Source organism: Toxorhynchites rutilus, chromosome 2 (assembly GCF_029784135.1).
Source record: "Toxorhynchites rutilus septentrionalis strain SRP chromosome 2, ASM2978413v1, whole genome shotgun sequence".
Classification (NCBI taxonomy): domain Eukaryota; kingdom Metazoa; phylum Arthropoda; class Insecta; order Diptera; family Culicidae; genus Toxorhynchites; species Toxorhynchites rutilus.
In genome coordinates this window covers 93,979,836-94,001,780 of record NC_073745.1, presented here as the reverse complement: position 1 = coordinate 94,001,780, position 21,945 = coordinate 93,979,836, and the positions used below count along the sequence as shown (strand labels likewise).

The 21,945-nt window shown below is 37.3% G+C and overlaps 1 protein-coding gene across 5 annotated transcripts in view; it reads right to left on the bottom strand.

Moving 5' to 3' along the window:
- The window catches only part of LOC129768154 (phospholipase B1, membrane-associated-like), a 59,552-nt gene that overhangs the window by 27,572 nt on the left and 10,035 nt on the right, over positions 1 to 21,945 (bottom strand). For 4 of the 5 annotated variants that reach the window (XM_055769610.1, XM_055769606.1, XM_055769607.1 and 1 more), the window contains exon 2: positions 3,614 to 4,033. In XM_055769610.1, coding sequence (XP_055625585.1) covers positions 3,614 to 3,917 — 304 coding nt within the window. In that variant the 5' untranslated portion in view covers positions 3,918 to 4,033. Of the gene's footprint in view, positions 1 to 3,613; positions 4,034 to 4,153; positions 4,207 to 21,945 lie in introns of all 5 variants that reach the window. The other variant, XM_055769609.1, reaches the window with a different exon arrangement.

The following is a 21,945-nucleotide window of genomic DNA, read 5'->3' as shown; positions in this document are numbered from 1 at the left end:
AGCTCGCATTTTGACCGCTCAACTTCTATGCTCGCCTATATATTAGCCGCTTTCACTGCTGCTGCTCTCCACTTGTTGTTGTCCGTTCCACGTCCGTTGTAAGAATGAATGAGATCCACGAATGCTCCTTGCTTTTATATCATTTGGTATGTGTGATGTAGGCGCCTCCTACTCGATTGCCATGCAGCTTGCCGGTGAGAGAACGAATCGGGCGCGAAAAAGAAATGACGTCAATTTCGACCAATCAGGACTGGGTATCACTGTTTGGATAGGGGTTGAATTTTTTCAATTGTTCGATAGTTAGTTATATGATATATACTATTTTATTCAATGTGAAAAATTGTTATGGAGTGCCGTAATCGTTTGATGCAAAAATCTCATCAATCCATCATGAAATGAATGAGTAACAAGCGTTTGAAATTGGACATTTTTCACGATGCGATCGATTTTCATTTTTCAATTTGTACCCCAATATGTTCCCGAAAGACGTAATCCTACGTCAAAAATTCTAGTACTTCTACCAAAACTCATCATTATAACATCAGATTATTTTCAGACACAATTCTCGTTCAAGATTTATCAACAACTTGCAAATAACATGTTTCTCCGTTACATGGAATAAATGTTTGATACAGAAAACATGATAGAATACAGACAGACCCCTTCCCTCTACTCTCCTTAGAGAGGGAGGAGGAGTGTCTATTCACCATAGATTGTCCCCTAAAATCTTCACATGCCAAATTGTCTCCATTTGCTTGATTAGTTCTCGAGTTATGCAGAAATTTCTTTTTCATTTGTATGACAGTTCACCCTAGGAGAAGGGGGTGGAGTTTCTAACCACCATTGAAACATTTATTGCTCCCTAAAACCTTAAGGTGCCTCATTTGGTTGCATTTGCTTGATTAATTCTCGAGTAATGTAGAAATTTGTGTTTCATTTGTATGTCCGCCCCCCTTAGAGAGGGGGTGGAGTGTCTTACCACCATAGGAATATTTATTGCACCCTTAAACCTCTACATGCCTAATTTGGTTTCATTTGCTTGATTAATTCTCGAGTAATTCAGAAATTTGTGTTTCATTTGTATGGAAGTCCCCCCTAAGAGAGAGGGGGGAGGAGTATCCAACCACCACAGAATCATTTATTGCACCCGAAAACCTACACATACCAAATTTCGTTTCATTTGCTTGATTAATTCTCGGTAAATTCAGAAATTTGTGTTTCATTTGTATGGCAGCAAGCGCGATCTTTCAGGGCTATAAAGTTATTACAAACAATGTTCCGGACAACGTGGTAACGAAGGAAATAATGCTATTTTTATCTATAATATATTTTTGTAGTCTTAGATTGATTTGGCTTATATTTATGTAGGTCTTAACTATTTAGACTTGTGTTTAAAAATGATACATGATGACTCTCTGTCTTCTTCTGCATGATTGGATAAACAGATGAAAAGGGTAGTAATGGCTTTAATGGTATTTTTGTGTACTTTTTTGAACAGAATGCGGTTCCGAATTCTACCACGTTATGTCATCTAACCCGTTTAAAGGATACAAGTACATACAGCAAACGATTTTTCCAGGGCATCCATTTGATGAAAGATTTTGAACAATGAAAAACTCAATTTAAATGCAATTACTACACACAATCACAGTCCTATGTAAAGATCCCGTCCCTGCTCCTAGGCTCAGATCCATCAACTTTTTACATTCGATAATCATTAAATTCTAAGCAGTACCCTCAATTGGCAAGGTTTGCTAGGGCGTATCCTTCAATTCCTTGCAATCATGTTTAAAGCGAAAGTTTGTGCTCTGAAGCTGACCTGGTGTATGAATCAAAGCGTATCCGCTTGTCACCATCAACTGCTTAAAATTTTTTTATTTATTCATCAGAATTTATCATTGGTTGATTTTAAGTACATTTAATAAATTAATGTTGTGATTTAATATTAATTTAATTTTGAAAAAAAATATTTGGCATTTCAGTAAAAAAAAACCTTCACGAAAAAATCCCGGCCCTCACAAAACTTCTATTTTATCTATATATATATTTCATCTATATATATATATATATATATATATATATATATATATATATATATATATATATATATATATATATATATATATATATATATATATATATATATATATTTATATATATATATATATATATATATATATATATATATATATATTTCTACATTATATATATATATATATATATATAAATTGATTTCTGTCTGGCTGATTCTTCTGGACTCGGAAACTACTGAACCGATCAACATGAAAATTGGTATGTAGGGGTTTTTGGGGTCGGGGAAGATTCTTATGATAGTTCGAGAACCCTCCCCCCATGGCAGGGTTCCCCCCTCTAAGTATGGCTGCCCCCCTCTAAGAGGGGGGCTGCCTACAAATGAAACACGAATTTCTGCATAACATGAAAACTAATCAAGCAAATTGAGCCAATTTTGGCTGAGAGGCAATGAAGGTACGGAAAGAAAATAATTATCAAATTCAAAGAACCGAGCATGTACATTTCGTTTATTGGGCCAAAAAAATGACCTGTGCAAAATTTCAACTCAATAGGACATGATTTAGGGGTGCCTCAAAGCAATCAAATTTTTGATTTTTTGAACATGCAGGCTAAGTCCCAAAAAAATCGATTTTCGACGAAAATTTTATTTTCGAGATAACACCAGATCTCGACGTTTTATGCATTTTTAAGACATTTGGCATCGAAACAAAAATTTCGATTTTCTAAGTTTCCTTTACTCACCCCCTCCCCCCTTGCAATATTTTCGAGGATCAAAAAATCAAAACTTTGAGCGCTTTGAGACACCCCTAAATAATGTCCGATTGAGCTGAAACTTTGCACAGATCATTTTTTGGGCCAATAAACAAAATGTTCATGGTCGGTGTTTGAAATTTGACATGATCATTTTCGCTGCCACCCTAATCTTTATAAATAAAAATGGATTGCCGAATGTGTTGATTAGAGCAAAATTCGAGAAAGGAATTGTCCGATTTTGGGCTGCCTTCATTCTATCATATTTTCTGTATCAAACATTTATTCAATGTAACGAAGAAATTTGTTATTTGCAAGTGGATGAAAAATCTTGCACGAGAATTGTGTCTGAAAATAATCTGATATCATATTGTCGAGTTTTGGTAGAAGTATTGAAATTTTATAGTAAATAATAATTTTAAAGGGTAGATTAGAAGTTCAATCGATGAACAGTTCTGCGATTGGACCCATGAACAGCACTTAGTAAGAAAACGTGGATGTGATAACGAGAAATAAATTTTGGGCGGGACGAAGTTTGCGGGTCAGTTAGTATTCTATATATAAGTGCGACGCACGCGAAGCTCAAACTTTTGTAGACTACTTTTATTTAATAAAAAAGAAAACTAACAAATTCTACATAGCATAATCCGTTCAAAAAGACTTCGTCAGATACAGTTTTCATTGCCAGATATCCGTTTCATCTCTAGAATTTTTTGTTCTGGGTTTCTTTGAAAAAAGTGTTTTTTACCAAACACATTACCTAGAAGACCAGTTCACTCACCTCATTAATGATCGTTCGTTTAAAAAACTAATATAATCATGTACTTACCTGGTCTCAACTTGTGTACACTCTTGGGTATCCTTTCACTCCGTCCCAAGGACACGTTGCACGGAAAGGGTAAATTCATCGGTATCTTCTCCTGGAGGAAGGATCCTTTCGTCCGAAGTCCAGTCTTGCCGACAAAATTGAACATAAACCTCCGAATGGCATGAAACCAATTAAGCATTGTGCCTTTATCAAGCGACGTTCTTTGATCCGTAATATCCACTGCCAACACTGTACCAATGCATACCACCAACAAGGTACTTATTGAGATCAATATAATTTGCCTCTCGTGTGATACAAAAATCATTTTGTTCTTACACTTTCATCATCCGTAAAAATCATGACCACTCCGATAACACATAAACAATGCGAATCTTCTTGAAATCACTTGCGACCGGATTTCAGCTTCCTCCCGATATGATACTGAAACGAAAGGTACAGGCACACTAGTCATCGACCAACAAACCAACCCCGGTGAAGCACTTTGCATGTTCAAAGATTGCGAAAATGAACTGCGGAAGTTTACATTTTCTCCCAAATCACCTGTGGCATACTTTGACATCGTTGGGCAACAGCGCGTAGTCGGAACCGAATGACTCAAAGAAAAAAAACAAACCAAACCGTTATTGTTTATCTCTCTCTCCTCCCCCAGAAAAGATCCTGTCCCACAAATATTGACTCATTTCACTTTCATTCACTGAAACCGGAATCCCCGCATAAGAGGCGACAACGTCAGCGATTAACATAACGCGCGAACGAGGGATGATGTGGTGTCTAAAATAAAAAAAACCGGTGTATCTCTTGGAGTTCGCGCCGCCGTCTGCGGAATTTCACACCGCCGCGTCACATCGGGCGGCACTCAATGTGCGGCCAACATGGGCTTTACGGTGTTGTTGTGGTTCATTCCGGGTGCAATGCACCTATTTCGCTGTTCCGTTATTTCTCTTCCCGTTCGGCTAGCCACAATTCGTGAGGCTTCGGATTGTTCAAGTTCAAGTTCAAGGCCGTTTTATGCAACTATTTCTCTTTGTTTGTTTATCATGAACCAGCTTGAGCTTGAGACACACTCACCCGGCTATCAAGTGGTAATGCGAGACCGCGTCAGTATCTCAGCCTCAATAATGGCTTATGTTATTGGAACATTTAACATTCAGTTTGACAGGTAAACTAGATAGGGAGCAAGTTTTAAAAAAAAAATTATAGGAGGTTGTGTCCATGATACGACCGCATTGTTGACGTAGAACTACGCTGTTATTTTATATAAGTCGCTTGTTTATACCTTCGGATATTATTCTATAATGATGTGAAATTTTAGAAACAACTGCTTAGTAGAATAATCTCTGAAATGTTTTTTTCATTGTTTAATCAGTTAACGATAATTGATTGATGATGATTTATTCTTGCCCTCGCAAAACAGTAAACTAGCTGATCGTATGTCGCAATTTATTTCATGTCAATGCATTGAAAATTTACCTCGAACGTTATTCCGGTGGCCTTTTTCGCATTTGACATAGAATCGGTTACAGTCGATTATATACATGTTACCCCAGCATATTCATCTCTACATCAATATATCTTTGGCACCGCATGGAAACAACAACAATGACAACACTTGCAAGTATCAAATATCATGCTACATGTTATTTAGTATTGCCTCAAAGGAATCGCATCTCTAGACATCGTTCGTACAACGTAAATCAAGCGTCAAACAAGCGTTGCCATGCATACAGAGCCATGCATTGGTGGCTTGAAACTACTAGGAATATATACACTTCTCATCATTTGGCGCTCTTCTCAAAAGAAACGCTTCTGCTAAAATTACTGGCCTCGAAAAAAAGTTGCATTACTTTCTCGTGCTCGAGAGAAGCGCAGCTGTCACCCTTAGTGTCGGAAGTTTTGCTACTGGCAAGCGAAACCTAATCACATACAAAATCCCAGAACGACATTTACTTTCTTGGTGACTAAACAAGCGAAATAAACTCTATTTGTTAATATCAATAACCTCGAAAACAGTAGCAATGCTTCATTATGATATATTTTAGGCTAAATGCAATTTTAGTTGAAGGCTGTTTTGCGACTGGCACGCGAACCTAAATAACATATAACATTCCAGTAAGACATTCAAGATGCTTGGTATTCCCCAAATAACCCACAACCTTAACGCCTGCTTCGCCATAACGTCGGTTCAATGCATTGATGCATTCTCAAAGGAACCAACGAAGCCCTTACGATGACGGAAAACAAACAATGTTAACTGCTTGGAAAAATAATGAATTATGCCACACAGCTTGTACTCTGCTGTAACACCCATCGATGCGAATTCGCTGATGAGTTTGTCAAGAGCGACCGCCTTCATCACCAGCGGGGGAAGCTTGATTTTGGTTGCTGCCTGGGTAACGGCGTTTACATTTTCGACCGACGCGCCGAAATCGCCTTCTTCGCTGATGTTCGATGCGGTGTTACACTCGCGAAGGCTCGGTTCAGTGCGAGCGCTTTTCACTGCACCAACATCGCGTGCATCATTAGATGACGCTTGCTTCGAATTTTATTGTCCCTGGCAATGCGTTCGTTTTTGACGTAGGACTACGTCTTTCATTTCTATACCGGGGTGTAAAATCAAAGTTTCGAAACCGAAAGCGTTACGCCGGAGACCGAGATTTTGAGCGTTAATAGCTCCTAAACAACTCAACGAAATGGTATGATAAACACTTCATTCGAAAGATAAAATGTCTACGCGTTATATACTTGTTATTTTTTGATCCAAAAACTTGTTTCAATAGCCTTAAAATTGTTCTCGAAACAGGCTATTGAAATCACCAATCGATATATAAGCGAGCGCCGCTCGGAAATCCACTCAGTTCTAATTGAACAGCTATTGGAGCATGTTGTCGCTGTTGTGGTGAAGCTCTTCATTTATCATGAAAGCGCGCGGATGAACGGTATCACCAAGAGCCTGTTTGTGCACCTTAGGCCAGAAGGGAATCCATCAGGAGGAGAGTGATGCCACAAACGGTTCCCCGGGAAGACATCGCTACACCCACACATACACGCGCGGAATTCTTTCCGTTTGGATGCCATTCATTATCGAGAAAGTTCCGGAAAGATCTAATCATTTCTGGAAAATAATATGCCAGTTCCTCTGGGAATTTAAAAATACATTCATGTGAAAGAGTTCTAACCATGTAACAGCGATCAAATTCATTTGATTTTGTAATTTTTCAACCAAGTGTAATTAGCAGGAAAGCTTCTGAAGATTATTCTTCCCCATCAGTAGGATATTTCCGTATCCAATATTGTATGCGCACGCAATCGATTATTGCTCAGTCGCCGAAAGTTTCGAGCTCAGAGAGTTCATTCCCCTCTAGTTTGCCTTCCAAATTGCCATCGTAAACCACACCTTCTCTCGATTCAATCACACACAAAAATCATACTTAAACGATATTCTGGTGGTGATACGCATTCTTTTCTTTGTGTGGACACCGACTGGACAACATCGTTGCTGGACGAGCTGGACGGCGAGGGATCGAGTGCCTTTCTCAAGGCAAGAGGTGGTAGCGCTGGAGTAGAGTAGAGTAGAGTTTTCAAAAGGCCTTTCTCAAGGCTAGAGACGAATGAACTGCAAAAGTTTAAAGTCTCTATAATACAATACCTACCTTCCTTGATACGCATTCATTTTTCGTGAGGACATCGACAAGACAACATAGTTGCCTAACGTGCTGGAGGAGGTGGACGGCGAAGGATCGACACATACACGCGCAGAATTCTTTCCGTTTGGATGCCATTCAGCATCGAGAAAGTTCCGGAAAGATCTAATCATTGCTGGAAAATAATCTGCCAGTTCCTCTGGGAATTTAAAAATACATTCATGTGAAAGAGTTTATTTTAATGTTTTCAATCCATGTAACACTGTGACCAAATATTTTTCAATCAAGTGCTATGACCAGGTGGTTATCGAGTTAGTATTAACCACTGGTGGGCTTCCAGTATCGAGGAAAATGTGGAAATATCTAATCGTTGCTGGAAAATAATCTGCCAGTTCCCCTTGGAATTGAAAATTACATTCAAGCAAAAGAGTTTATTTTAATGTTTTCTATCCATAAAATATCCATATAATACATTTGGTTTTGTGATTTGTCAATCAAGTGCAGTTAGCAGGAAAGCTTCTGAAGATTATTCTTCAGAACAAGGTTTTTCGTATCCTATATTGGATGCATAAAACCTTGTGCCTCCAACGTAACGCTCTCGTTTTCGAAGTCCCTCAAATATTCATTTATTCATTCATTCAGAATGGATTTTGATTCAACTTCAAACAAATGATCTCTAAATCAACGATTGTCCTACGTCACCCTTGCGGTTATACCATAGATATAACCCACTTCCTGTTTTTTGCAGGGCTTGAACCTGCCTTCCGCTTCCTCTTGCTGATCACACACTACGCGAAGCGTCCAATTTATGACGCGGAAAAAAAACAGACGATACGAATAACGCGAAAAACGAACAGAAAAACCAAACGACGATATCCAAGTTGGTTTACCACTGGTGGGGTCCAATCTCAGATCGAAGCGCAGCGAAAGCAAAGTGAACTGGATTGCTCAACAGTCCGATGCCGAATGAAAGTTTGCCTCAGCGAGATCCACTGTTTATACTCTAGGCAAGTATTCCCCTTCATTCTTCTTCTTTTGCTTTCTTTGCGGAGACTTTAAATCCTACGATTTCCTCTTCGCTGCTCGTTGATAAGTTGCTCGTTATTAACAGCTCTGTTCGGGAAAGCACACAAATGGACAGAACAAATGTATGGGAAAATGGAAACGCTTAAAGTTTTCATGAATTTTAACCATTTACAAACCAGGGGATTCTAATGTATAGCATATTAAACAAATCTTAGGGAATTTCCGATTCGTTTAGTATGTAAAATCCGTTCGCGGCAAAAATAGTTATTAACGTTAACTTTATTTCATAAAAACGTGACCTGTTTTCTGATTTGGCACCTTTAATGAAAGACGTAGTTCTACGTCAAAAAAATAACAGAAGACATTCAGGCAGAGGTGAATAGAAAAGAGTTGTTTCGAATATTTGGTACTCCACTCTAAACGGTCCAAACACGCGGTGTTGTACCACAACAATACAGCAGTTTGCAAAACATTTGGGACTGATTGTTTGTCGTTCAACGAATGTAACTACAAAAGGCTGAGAAATTTGTATAAAATGATTAATTTAAAAGTACTTTTTGATGTAGAAAACCATATATATTTAAGTGTACCAAATAGGGGGTTTTCGTAGCCACATTGGTTGCGCGTTCGCCTATTATGCGACCAAAACTCAGGGCCATATTTGTGTTGTTGCAGAATAACTACGTCCACGCAACAATCATCAACAATCAATCATCAGAGATCAATCCACGGTCGAAATAAAATCGATTTATCCATACAACTGCTCTGCTCTGAAAGAAACATCGGACTGTTGTTCTATGAATAACACAACAATGATCATATCAACTGTATCCGCTGTCTAACTGGACAATGAAATAACAGAAGGAATACTCTTACGCCTAATATGGCAACTGTGTAATCTGCTATTTATAGGTATATTTATAGACATGTGACATGTACACGATTAAAATTCGACTCTGTTACAGCTAAAATGCTAATGAGCCTAAATAAATAGTGTGCCAAATCAGAGAAAATGTCACATATCGTGAAGACCAAGTTCAACTTACATCTGTTGAAAAATTTGATACCATTTCTCACTGTTCTATGATTTCTCAGACCTTGGGTCGATATATTGCTAGCCCAATGCACAATGGCCCAGGAGAGCTTGAGCTTGGGCTTGGGTAGACTGTACAATTCGTAGTTGCTCTCCGTGATTGACCTTAACCTACCAAATTGCACAAAGAACACACAGAATGACGCTTGGGATTAGCAAATCATTCTCATTGTGCATTTTTCGGTGGTTCGACCACAATGCACAATGGTCCAGAAGATGCATTTAATAGAAATTAGCATTTAGAGCTCGACGGTTATTCTCTAGACAAAAACTGTCTTTGACAAAGTTGCGCTCATTTTCATGTTATCAAAAATAGGGTGACCAAAAGTGTTGAAGAAATAAAAAATATAACCTTCCTATCTTTATAGATAGAGGTAAACATAGTTCGACAATGTTGTAGTACCAGTTATTTGAGACATCTTTGTAGAAAAAGGTTTTTTCTATCTCTTGAAATAACCAATATAGCGCCTTTTTTCTAAGTTGCGTTAGGGTCACCATGAAAAAACGGTTTTTATACTCTAACTTTTATATTTCATATTCTACATACAAACTGTCTTCGAATAACTTTTAGAGCTTACTAATACAAACGTTTTGCGATGCAGTACATGTCAATATCTCAACTTTACTCAAAGTTATTGATATTTCTTCCCAAAAAATACGCTCTCTGCAATTGCTTGTCATTCTTTCTGGGGCAAACATAAACAAAGTTTATTGGCGGCATTTGAAAGAACATAGTTCACTCTATATAATGTATGATGTAGAAAGCTATGTTATTTTTTGTGTTTGAGTAATTTAAAACTCAAATCATGAGTTTTTGGATAAAAACCATCAATAACTTTGAGTAGGATTAAGATATTAACAAGTTCTGCATCATAAAATGTTGGTCTTGAATAGTTAAAAGTCGTATGAAGACACTTTTGATGTCTTTTGATGAAAAAAAAAGTTAGAGCAAAAAAAGCCGCTTTTTCATGGTCACCCTAATGTAACTTAGAAAAAAAAGCGCTAAATCGATTATATTAAAAAATAGAAAAATGATTTGTTTTACAAAGTTATTTAAAATAATTGGGGCTACAACATTGTCAAACTATGTTTATCTCTATCTACAAGATAAGAAAGTTAGATTTTTTATTTTATCGACAGTTTTGGTCACCCTATTTTTAATAACATAAAAATAAGCGCTCTATCATATGTAACAACTTTGTCGAAGACAGTTTTTGTCTAAAGAATAATATCTGCCACAAAGTTGTTTTTCTAAGGGTTTTGTACTAAAACTTTTATATTTAAAATTCTACATCAAAATTGTATTCGTACGACTTTTAGACTTTTAAAGCTTATTAATATCAATATTTTGCGATGTAGAATTTGTCAATATCTTAATCCTGATGGGGTATCACCCAAAAACTCATGATTTCAATTTTAATTTACTCAAATACCAAAATAACATATCGTCGCAAATCATATAGAGTAATGCGGGGCAAAGGTGCGCACCTAACTGTTGTCGTCCAATAACTCTTGAAATAAAAGGAAATAAAATTCCGTTTGCTTACCAAATTATAACTATATATATTACCTTCTAAACGTAGTACAAGCATTTCTCGAGTTGTGTTTGTAATTGAACAAATACCTATTTTAATACAAAAAGACAAATGCGCACCTTTACCCCATGAGGGCAAAGGTGCGCACCACACGGGGCAAATGTGCGCACTTATCGAATTGAGCTTCTGAGATAACTTATACCAAAAATAAATGGTTTATCATCAGAAAAGCGGGAGAATCATTATTACTAAAGAGTGTAGGCACCGTCCAGTAGGCATGAGGGGGATGTTCTATGGTTTTTTATGGGTGGAGAAGAGTGGGTGTTATAGTCGAACATACCACGTGGAAATTTTTGGGAGGAAGGAGACTGACAACATAAGATATCCGAAAATGTCCAACATTTGAAACACAATTCGTTGTTATTAACAAACTAGCTGACCCGGCGAACTTCGTCCTACCCATAATTGATACATAGATATATAAAGCATTTTGAACACTCATGTTCCCACAGAAATTATGTACGTAATCTATACTCGCGGTATATTTTTTTTTTGACATATAAACCTGATGCAGACTAAGACGCATCAGCCCTGATACTGACTGTTTAAATCCGTTTTTTCACCGTTCTTGAGTTAAATCGTGAGGAACGGACACCAAATCATTTTTATTTATATATATCAAGTTAAACAATACATTGTTACCTTCACTTGATTTATTTAAAACTCATTGTTGAAAAAAACAATATTTACTTTAAGTTTATTGTGAAAACATAAACATAAACGAAACATAACCGTTATTGAATTGAATGCATGGTGAAAATAAAAACAATTTTCATTAGAAATTCATTTTGAATTATTTTTATGTAATTGTTTATTTTTATTCCTCATCTTGAATTATGGTTCTGATGATTCCGACGCTTTGCCTTAGAGCGCTGATTCTTCGTTGTGCTGTTGTGGGGTTCGAAGAGGCAGACGATGGTTCCTCATGAAGCTAGAATCAAAATCTCTTCCTGCCAGTTTTGCAACTCGGTTGAATTCGTGTTGGAGGTTGTTGGCATTCGCAAAATCAAACGCCAGACGACGTAAATCTTTGAGAGTCATACCATAGAAAGCTTTGTCCAGTGTCCTGCAGTGGTCTGCCAGATCCTCAGACTGCTCACTTGTAAATACCTATCTGAACCGCCCTAGGTGCTCACTAACACATCCCAACAGAAGTAAAAGTGTCAATAAAAGAAGATACAAATCGTAAATCACTTTCTGATATGAGCCTCTTCCTCAGAGCTGATTCAGAAAGGTCTGCCGAGGTCTGCCGCAATCCGACGCTTCGAGACTCCCTCCCGAAGCCTCTGTCGGGGCATTTGAGCATTTTTGAAGTGCATTTCTTCAAATCAGCTTTCTTCTTGTGGGTCCCGTTACAAATTTTGTTGAAAACATTGTATAATTCAGAGCAAAACGCTAGTGCGAACTTTTACCCCACAGCCACTGCGCACCTTTGCCCCACAAGCAATTTTTGAACTAATCGAATTTTTAAAAAAAGCACTTGAATTTTTTCACAATAACGAAAACGCACTATCATCTACTATAGAATGAAGATTTCCTTGACAGTGTAGTTTCGGACTTTCCAGTTATTCCAGTTATAAACTCTTTTTGCCTCATAACTTTTTGCCACTTTCATGAAATGTATCGTGTTTATATGTGTGAGCTGCTGTTGTAATAATGTATCAAATGAATACACAGTTGTAGATTTTTTATACTCGTTTGCTTCAAAAAGGCCAATGTGCACTTTTGCCCCGTGCGCACCTTTGCCCCGCACTACTCTATTATATAGAGTGGAATTTGTTCTTTCAAATTCCATCAACAAACATTTTTTATTTTTGCCCCAGAAAGAATGGCAAGCAATTGAAGAGATTTTTTGGGAAGAAACATCAATAACTTCGAATGAAGTTGAGATATAGATAAATTCTGCATCGCAAAATGTTCGTATCAGTATGGTCTAAAAATCTTTCGAAGACAGTTTGTATGTAGAATTTGAAATATCAAAGTTAGAGTATAAACACCGTTTTCTTCATGGTGACCCTAACGCAACTTTGAAAAAAGGCGCTACATTGGTTATTTCAAGAGATAGAAAAAAAACTTTGTTCTACATATGTTCAAATATGTCTCAAATAACTAGGACTACAACACTGTTGAACTATGTTTACCTCTATCTACAAAGATAAGAAAGTTATATTTGAGGGGCTATGAAAGAAATGAAAGGGGTGTAAGTGATTTGATCGATTTCTCTACATGGACTCTCTCTTTTGGTCATAACTTCGCAGCATATACATTCCCAACTGTTTTTCACAATGTGGAAGGTAGGAACCACATTTATCGGATTCTATAGCAAACTTAAATTGGAACGTTTTTGCAGTTGAGTTATTAACTAAATAAAAAGTTGATGAAGAGAAATCGATCAAGTCACTTACACCCCTTGCATTCTAAGCCCCTCATTTTTTATTTCATCGACTATTTTGGTCACCCAATTTTTGACAACATCAAAATGAGCGCTCTATCATATGTAACAACTTTGTCGAATACAGTTTTTGTCTAGAGAATAACCGTCGAGCTCTAAATGCTAATTTCCACTTAATTGCATCTCCTGGACCATTGTGCAATGGTAGCAGAAGTAGCTGAAGAATTGTTATATCTCGATGCAGTTGCGGATGAATAGGAACCATATCATGACAATCGAAGAGCTGCGAAATGGCATTCGCTCTCTCGTAATACAGCCATTCCATGCCAAACCGATATAGTGGTTCTCAGATTTCCCTGAAAAGTGGTATTTTTGTTTTTTATCGCAAAATATATAACCAGTATTTTTCATTTTTTTCATTAGGGTGCCCATTTACAAATTCATAACTTTTGAACTAATGGGCCGATTTTGACAACCAATATGTAAAATTGAAGCCATTACCAGCCATCAAACCAGCAAAGCCAAGTGAGAGATATGCACTCTAGAGTATACCCTTGAACCTCTAACCTCTTTTACAGAAAATATACTCAACCAAGAATCAAACGAACACTCTAAGGGATATGTCCTTTTACTACGTCCACATACCGCTACAATTCCAGTTTTTCGAAGAATATTCTATCATAACTAGCTGTAGTTCAAGATCGAACGATTTTTACTATAAAAAAATGAAATACAGTAGAACCCCGATTACCCGCGAAATAGTCTGGCTAGGTCTCCGCGGATCACGAAAATCGCGGATAACGCAATAAATGTCTAAATATAAGATGCAAACACAAAAAAAAGATATTTCAGCGTGATAACTATGTTTCATCAATACAGGAATCATCAAACTATCCATCTATAAGCTCGTGTACGCCAGAAGTCAAATAATGTGAAAGCCATGACCAAAACAAAAAAGCAAAATCCTACCACTCACTGATAAATACGGGAAAGTCCATAGCATTACTATGGAACTCGCTTTCGCGGATAAACCACACCGCGGATTATCCGCTCGCGGATAATCGAGGTTCCACTGTAGTACATTTGCTATTAAAAGGAAGAAAAGTAGTCAATTCATATATTTTAGTGTGCAGTTAAAATGATCACATTGTGGTGGTAAAATAAACAATTACACATTATGCTAAATGGAATAGATTTATGCGTTATTTCTTATCTAAATTTGTTTAAATCATTATTGAAATAGTAGGTACATGTATGAAATAAGCTGGGAAAATGAAATTTTCTAATACGTACAAAAACGCAGTAAGAAACACAACGATTCGCATAGAGTGGCTGGGTTATGGTTGGGGTGGCATGAATTTCCTGGGTCAAAACCACAAGAGGAACCCTTTGAAGAGCAACATATGATAAGGTAAGTCGTTATCCAGTGGCGATGCAGCTCATTTTGCCACCAAACAACAAAGTAATTTTAATGCGAATTGATCGCAACAAAATATCTATTCACATCTTTTAGAATATGTGAACAGTCGTTCAAACTGATGATTTGCAGAAGATATCAGGTCGTATAAAATAAATTTCAACGAAAATTCCTTAAATGAACTGCGCGCAAAATTACATCCGAATGACTACTGTGAGAGAAATTTCTATTTTATTCATTATTTTCAACATTTGACAGAGTCATGTATAACAGGGTCTCCTAAATAGCTTCATATATTCTAAGAATACGATGATCAAAAAGTATTCTAGTTAAAAGTGTTTTAGTGTTTTTTTTTAGGTTAGTGACCATTCACTGATAGTGTCGTCGTTCAAAATTCATGGTCCCAAAGTTAAAACTAAATTAAATAAAACAATAATTGATCATAGTAAACTGAACGCAAGCTTTTCTTATTTCTTAAAAAGTTGCGAAGATAATGTTGACGAGTGTCTTGCTAATATCTCGTCTGCATACAACTCGATGCTATTGGAATGCTCCAGAACCATCTCGGTAGGGATCAATACTAAGGGTAATTATTGTCCTAGGATGACCTAGGATCTATGAAAATTGGCAAAACTCAAAAATTGATATTTAAACATATTAAAATGACGGCCTAATGACTCTCACCTACGAGAATTGCTAAATCACGTATCGAAAAAAAAAACTTTCAACCCGTGTCTGTGAACATGGAAGTGTAAAAAAGTATACTTCGAACAAATGTTGTACAGTACGTATAAATCTAATATGTAGAAAAATTAAAATCTATTCTAGGAGGTTCCAAAGAAAAAAAAATCCAAATTAGCCTAATTCATAATGGTAGGGAATCTTAAAACGACAACGAAGTACGCAATATTTTCAACACCTTTTTCTCAAACATTGGAACTCAGTTGTACAATAATGACAATATTTTTTTATGAACTTCCAACCCGACCAAAATACGATATTTTTGTTTCCCTCAACCCAAGATAAGGTGCTGTTGACTATAATTGAGTTGAATAGCAAAAAGAGTTGCGGTCCTGATAACATTTCAGCAAGTGGCATTGTTATTCACAAAACTAAAACGTTGTTGTTATTCGCTCACGGCGACTTGGAGAACACTTTCTCTTCTATTTCCGCGATACAATTTGGTAATTTTTCGACGTTTTCTTCTGGAAATTTCCTTTCCTGGGAGAGCGTAAAACGATGCGTGCGTCTTCAATGATAGCTTTTATACTTCTGATTATAGGTTACTTCTTCTTCTTCTTTGTTTTTAAGAGGCTTCAAACTTTGCTGTTCATTCGCCTCTATTATAGGTTACAATTGATTCAATGGCTTATTTGATTTGTTGTTTTTGTGTATGTGTTCTTATTTGACAGGTTGTATAAATCGGTGTGAGGCAAGTGTAATTCAAAGGTGAGAATATATATTGTTAGATGTGAGTGTGTTTGTGCATAATTTAATCTAATTGTCTGTTTACGGGGATTTATCCAAGTTTCCTGAAAGTAGCTTGAATTGTGCCCATTTTTAAATCCGGTGATTCTACGAATCCGAGCAATTACAGACCCATTGAAACACTATCCGTAGTAAATAAAATAATTGAAAAATTGCTACTGAAGAGATTTATTGAATTTCTGAATGAAACCCGTGTTTTTTACAAGCTTTAATATGGATTCAGGCGTGGTATAGCACTATAACTGCCATCAGCTTGTGGATGAAATAATCGAAGGAATAGATCGTAAAATGATTGTTGACGCACTGTTTCTAGATCTCAAAAAGGCTTTTGAAACAATTGATTACAAAATTTTATTAAAAAAGCAAAATATTTATGGTATCCTAGGAAAAGCCAGCGATATTGTACGACGTTATCAGCATTGTTTTGCTCGGATGTCAGATATGTAGTTTCAAACATTAAAAAATATATGACTGTTTTGTGTAAAAAAAAACAAATACATGGTCTTCCATTCTCCAGGGAAAAAACTCCATTTACTTTGACCCCGCAATTATAGATGTTTCAATTGAGAGAGTGACATACCTCAAATATCTTGGAGTTCTGTTAGACGTAAACCTATCGTGGATGTGTCATATGAATTATCTCGAAAAAAAAATCTCCTCCCTTTGCGGGATATTAAGGAGCATGCAATCACTCTTAACCAGGACTCGGCATAGTCATATTCAACTGAGGATAGTCAGGGACCTATGAAGAAATTCCCCTTCGTATTCAATTGGAAAAGGCTTTTGGCTTATTCGAGCAGTTTCTCCGTCAACATGACTCAAGAGTCAGTCGGGCATTTAATCGCTACCTCTCTCTACGAATCGAATATCTCATTTCATTCTTTTCGGTCAAATAGACTTCATTGCATTTTGAAGAGACTCCTCCAGACTGAATCCGTTTCTCTCTCATGTATCACGTATGCATGTATCGATGTTGGGGTTCATCGTGGTTTGACATATACTACAGGTGAGCTAGATTTTTTTTGTATCGTAAACGAAAATTACTCACACGTATAAAATAGCGTGCAGTGTTGTGGTCAGAACTACTGATAAATTTGTGAATTTTGTTGATATAAACCCGTTTTTTGCATGTTTTTGACGTAGAACTACGTCTTTCATTAAGAGTGTCAAATCAGAAAACAGGTCACGTTTTTATGAAATAAAGTTAACGTTAATAACTATTTTTGCGGCGAACGGATTTTGGCGATTTACATACTAAACGAATCGGAAATTCCGTAAGATTTGTTTAATATGCCATACATTAGAATCCCCTGGTTACTAAATGGTTGATATTCATAAAAACTTTAAGTGTTTCTATTTTACCATACATTTGTTCTGTCCATTTGAGTGCTTTCCCGAACAGAGCTATCAATAACGAGCAACTTATCGACGACCAACGGAGGGGAAATCGTAGGATTATAGTCTCCGTGAACAAAGGAAAAGAAGAAGAATGAAGGGGAATACTTGCCTAGAGTATAAACAGTGGATCTCGCTGAGGCAAACTTTCATTCGGCATCAGACTGTTGAGTAATCCAGTTCACTTTGCTTTCGCTGCGCTTCGATCTAAGATTGTACCCCACCAGTGGTAATCCAACTTGGAAATCGTCGTTTGATTTTTCTGTTCGTTTTTCATGTTATTCGTATCGTGTGTTCTTCTTTACGCGTCATAAATTGGACGCTTCGCGTAGTGTGCGATGAGCAATAAGAAGAGGAAGGCAGGCTCGAGCCCTGCAAAAAACAGGAAGTGGGTTATATCTATGGTATAACCGCAAGGGTGACGTAGGACTATCGTTGATTTAGAGATCATTTGTTTGAAGTTGAATCAAAATCCATTCTGAATGAATGAATAAATGAATATTTGGGGGACTTCGAAAACGAGAGCGTTACGTTGGAGGCACAAGGTTTTATGCATCCAATATAGGATACGAAAAACCTTGTTCTGAAGAATAATCTTCAGAAGCTTTCCTGCTAACTGCACTTGATTGACAAATCACAAAACTAAATGTATTATATGGATATTTTATGGATAGAAAACATTAAAATAAACTCTTTCGCTCGAATGTAATTTTCAATTCCAAGGGGAACTGGCAGATTATTTTCCAGCAACGATTAGATATTTCCACATTTTCCTCGATACTGGAAGCCCACCAGTGGTTAATACTAACTCGATAACCACCTGTTAATAGCACTTGATTGGAAAATATTTGGTCACAGTGTTACATGGATAGAAAACATTAAAATAAACTCCTTCACATGAATGTATTTTTAAATTCCCAGAGGAACTGCCAGATTATTTTCCAGCAATGATTAGATCTTTCCGGAACTTTCTCGATGCTGAATGGCTTCCAAACGGAAAGAATTCTGCGCGTGTATGTGTCGATCCTTCGCCGTCCACCTCCTCCAGTACGTTAGGCAACGACGTTGTCTTGTCGATGTCCTCACGAAAAATGAATGCGTCTCACCAACAGAATATCGCTTAAGTATGATTTTGTGCGAGATTGAATCGAGAGAAGGTGTGGTTTACGATGGCAATTTGGAAGGCAAACTAGAGGGGAATGAACTCTCTGAGCTCGGAACTTTCGGCGACTGAGCAAAAATCGATTGCGGGCGCATACAATATTGGATACGGAAATATCCTACTGATGGGGAAGAATAATCTTCAGAAGCTTTCCTGCTAATTACACTTGGTTGAAAAATTACAAAATCAAATGAATTTGATCGCTGTGTTACATGGTTAGAAAACATTAAAATAAACTCTTTCACATGAATGTATTTTTAAATTCCCAGAGGAACTGGCAGATTATTTTCCAGAAATGATTAGATCTTTCCGGAACTTTCTCGATGCTGAATGGCATCCAAACGGAAAGAATTCCGCGGGTGTATGTGTGTGTGTAGCGATGTCTTCCCGGGGAACCGTTTGTGGCATCACTCTCCTCCAGATGGATTACCTTCTGGCCTAAGGTGCACAAACAGGCTCTTGGTGATACCGTTCATCCGCGCTTTCATGATAAACGAAAAGCTTCACCACAACAGCGACAACATGCTCCAATCGCTGTTCAATTAGAACTGAGTGGATTTCCGAGCGACGCTCACTTATATACCGATTGGTGATTTCAATAACCTGTTTCGAGAACAATTTGAAGGCTATTGAAACAAGTTTTTGGATCAAAAAGTAACAAGTATATAACACGTAGACATTTTATCTTTCGAATGAAGTGTTTATCATACCATTTCGTTCAGTTGTTCAGGAGCTATTAACGCTCAAAATCTCGGTCTCCGGCGTAACGCTTTCGGTTTCGAAACTTTGATTTTACACCCCGGTATAGAAATGAAAGACGTAGTCCTACGTCAAAACGAACGCATTGCCAGGGGCAATAAAATTTCGAGGTAAGCGTCATCTAATGATGCACGCGGTGTTGGTGTAGTGAAAAGCGCTCGCACTGAACCGAGCCTTCGCGAATGTGACACCGCACCGAACAACAGCGAAGTAGGCGATTTCGACGCGTCGGTCGAAAATGTAAACGCCCAGGCAGCAACCAAAATCAAGCTCCCCCCGCTGGTGGTGAAGGCGGTCGCTCTTGACAAACTCATCAGCGAATTCGCATCGATGGGTGTTACAGCAGAGTACAAGCTGTGTGGCATAATTCAGTCTTTTTCCAAGCAGTTAACATTGTTTATTTTCCGTCTTCATAAGGGCTTCGTTGGTGCCTTTGAGAATGCATCAATGCATTAAACTGACGTTATGGCGAAGCAGACGCTAAGGTTGTGCACCAAAAAATTATTTGGGAATACCAAGCATCTTGAATGTCTTACTGGAATGTTATAAGTTATTTGGGTTCGCGTGCCAGTCGCAAAACTGCCTTCAACTAGGATTGCATTTGCGCTAATATTGATCATAATGAAGCATTGCTACTGTTTTCGAGGTTGTTATTAACAAAAATTGTTTATTTCTCTTGTTTAGTCATCAAGAAAGTAAATGTTCTGGAATTTTGTATGTGATTAGGTTTTGCTTGCCAGTAGCAAAACTTCCTCCACTAAGGGTGACGGCTGCGCTTCTCTCGAGCATGAGAAAGTAATGCAACTCTTTTCGAGGCCAGTAATATTAACAGAAGCGTTTCTTTTGAGAATAACGCAAAATGATGAGAAATGTTTATATTGCTAGTAGTTTCAAACCACCAATGTATGGCTCTGTATGCATGCTATGGTGAACGCTTGTTTAGCGCTTGGATTACGCTTAGTTTGTACGAACGATATCTAGAGGTGCGATTCCTTTGAGGCAATACTAAATAACATGTAGCATGATATTTGATACTTGCAAGTGTTGTCATTGTTGTTTTTTACATGCGGTGCCAAAGATATATTGATGTAGTTATGAGATATGGAATAATGGTGCTGGTGCAACACGTATACAATCGACTGTAGCCGAGTCTATGTCAATTTCGGAAAAGGCCACCGAAATAGCCTTCGAGGTAAATTTTCAATGCATTGACATGAAATAAATTGCGACATACGATTGTTTTGCGAGGGCAAAAATGAATCATCAATCAATTATCGTCAACTGATTCTACAATGAAAAAATCATTTCAGAGATTATTCTACTAAGTAATTGTTTCTAAAATTTCACAGCATTATAGAATAATATCCGAAGGTATAAACAAGCGACTTATATAAAATAACCGCGTAGTTCTACGTCAACAATGCGGTCGTATCTTGTACACAACCTCCTATAATTTTTTCACAAAATTGAACTCGGAGATAGTTGAACAAACAATGTTTCGATGACTGTATTGTTCGTTAGAAACAGAGTATTCCTTCAGAAGGGGCCTATTTTGAAGGTGGTGATATAAATTTATATGATAAATTATGCATTTTCTTTAAAAACACAAATTCCTGGTATATATTTGACAGAATTATTAGGCTGATGTTTTAGATATTGGATTGTATGCATTCCTTCGATTTGCAATACATGTATTATTTTTTTTCCGAAAGAGCATTTGCGGTACAGGTTCGGTTTTTTTTTATTTGAAGAAAAAAGCGGTCGAAGCTCATCGTTTGTAGGAGCCTATGATAAAGTTGCACAAGCAGTGAAAACATGTGAGAGATGGTACCGGCAAATCAAAAGTGGTGATTTCGATCTGAACGACAATGACCATCCTGCTGCAGCAGAACAGTTTGAAGACGAGGAATTGCAGGAGTTGTTGGATGCAGACCCAACCCAAACACATAATTGGTAAGCCATAAGAAAGATCTAGATACTCGGAAAATGGGTGCGACAAAAAGTGAGCGAAAATCAAATGGAACATCGCAAAAACATTTACGAAATGCTTTTTCAACTACGCCAAATGTAGACGAACACTGACAACGAAAAATTAATTGATTTTGGAATAACTGGCTGGTCCATCCACGGCAAAGCCAAAATATTGTGTGTGATGGGACTTGGAGGGTATGGTATACCATGGGCTGCTAAAACCGGGAGAGACCGTGAGTACAGATCTCTACCGACAACAAATTATAAACTTAAACTTTGCATTGACGGAAAAATACCAGGCCCAAATACACGATGAGATAAAATTACAGCACGACAATGAACCGGCGCACACCGCTAAATCCATGAAGGACGTAACAAAAACCATTAACTGGA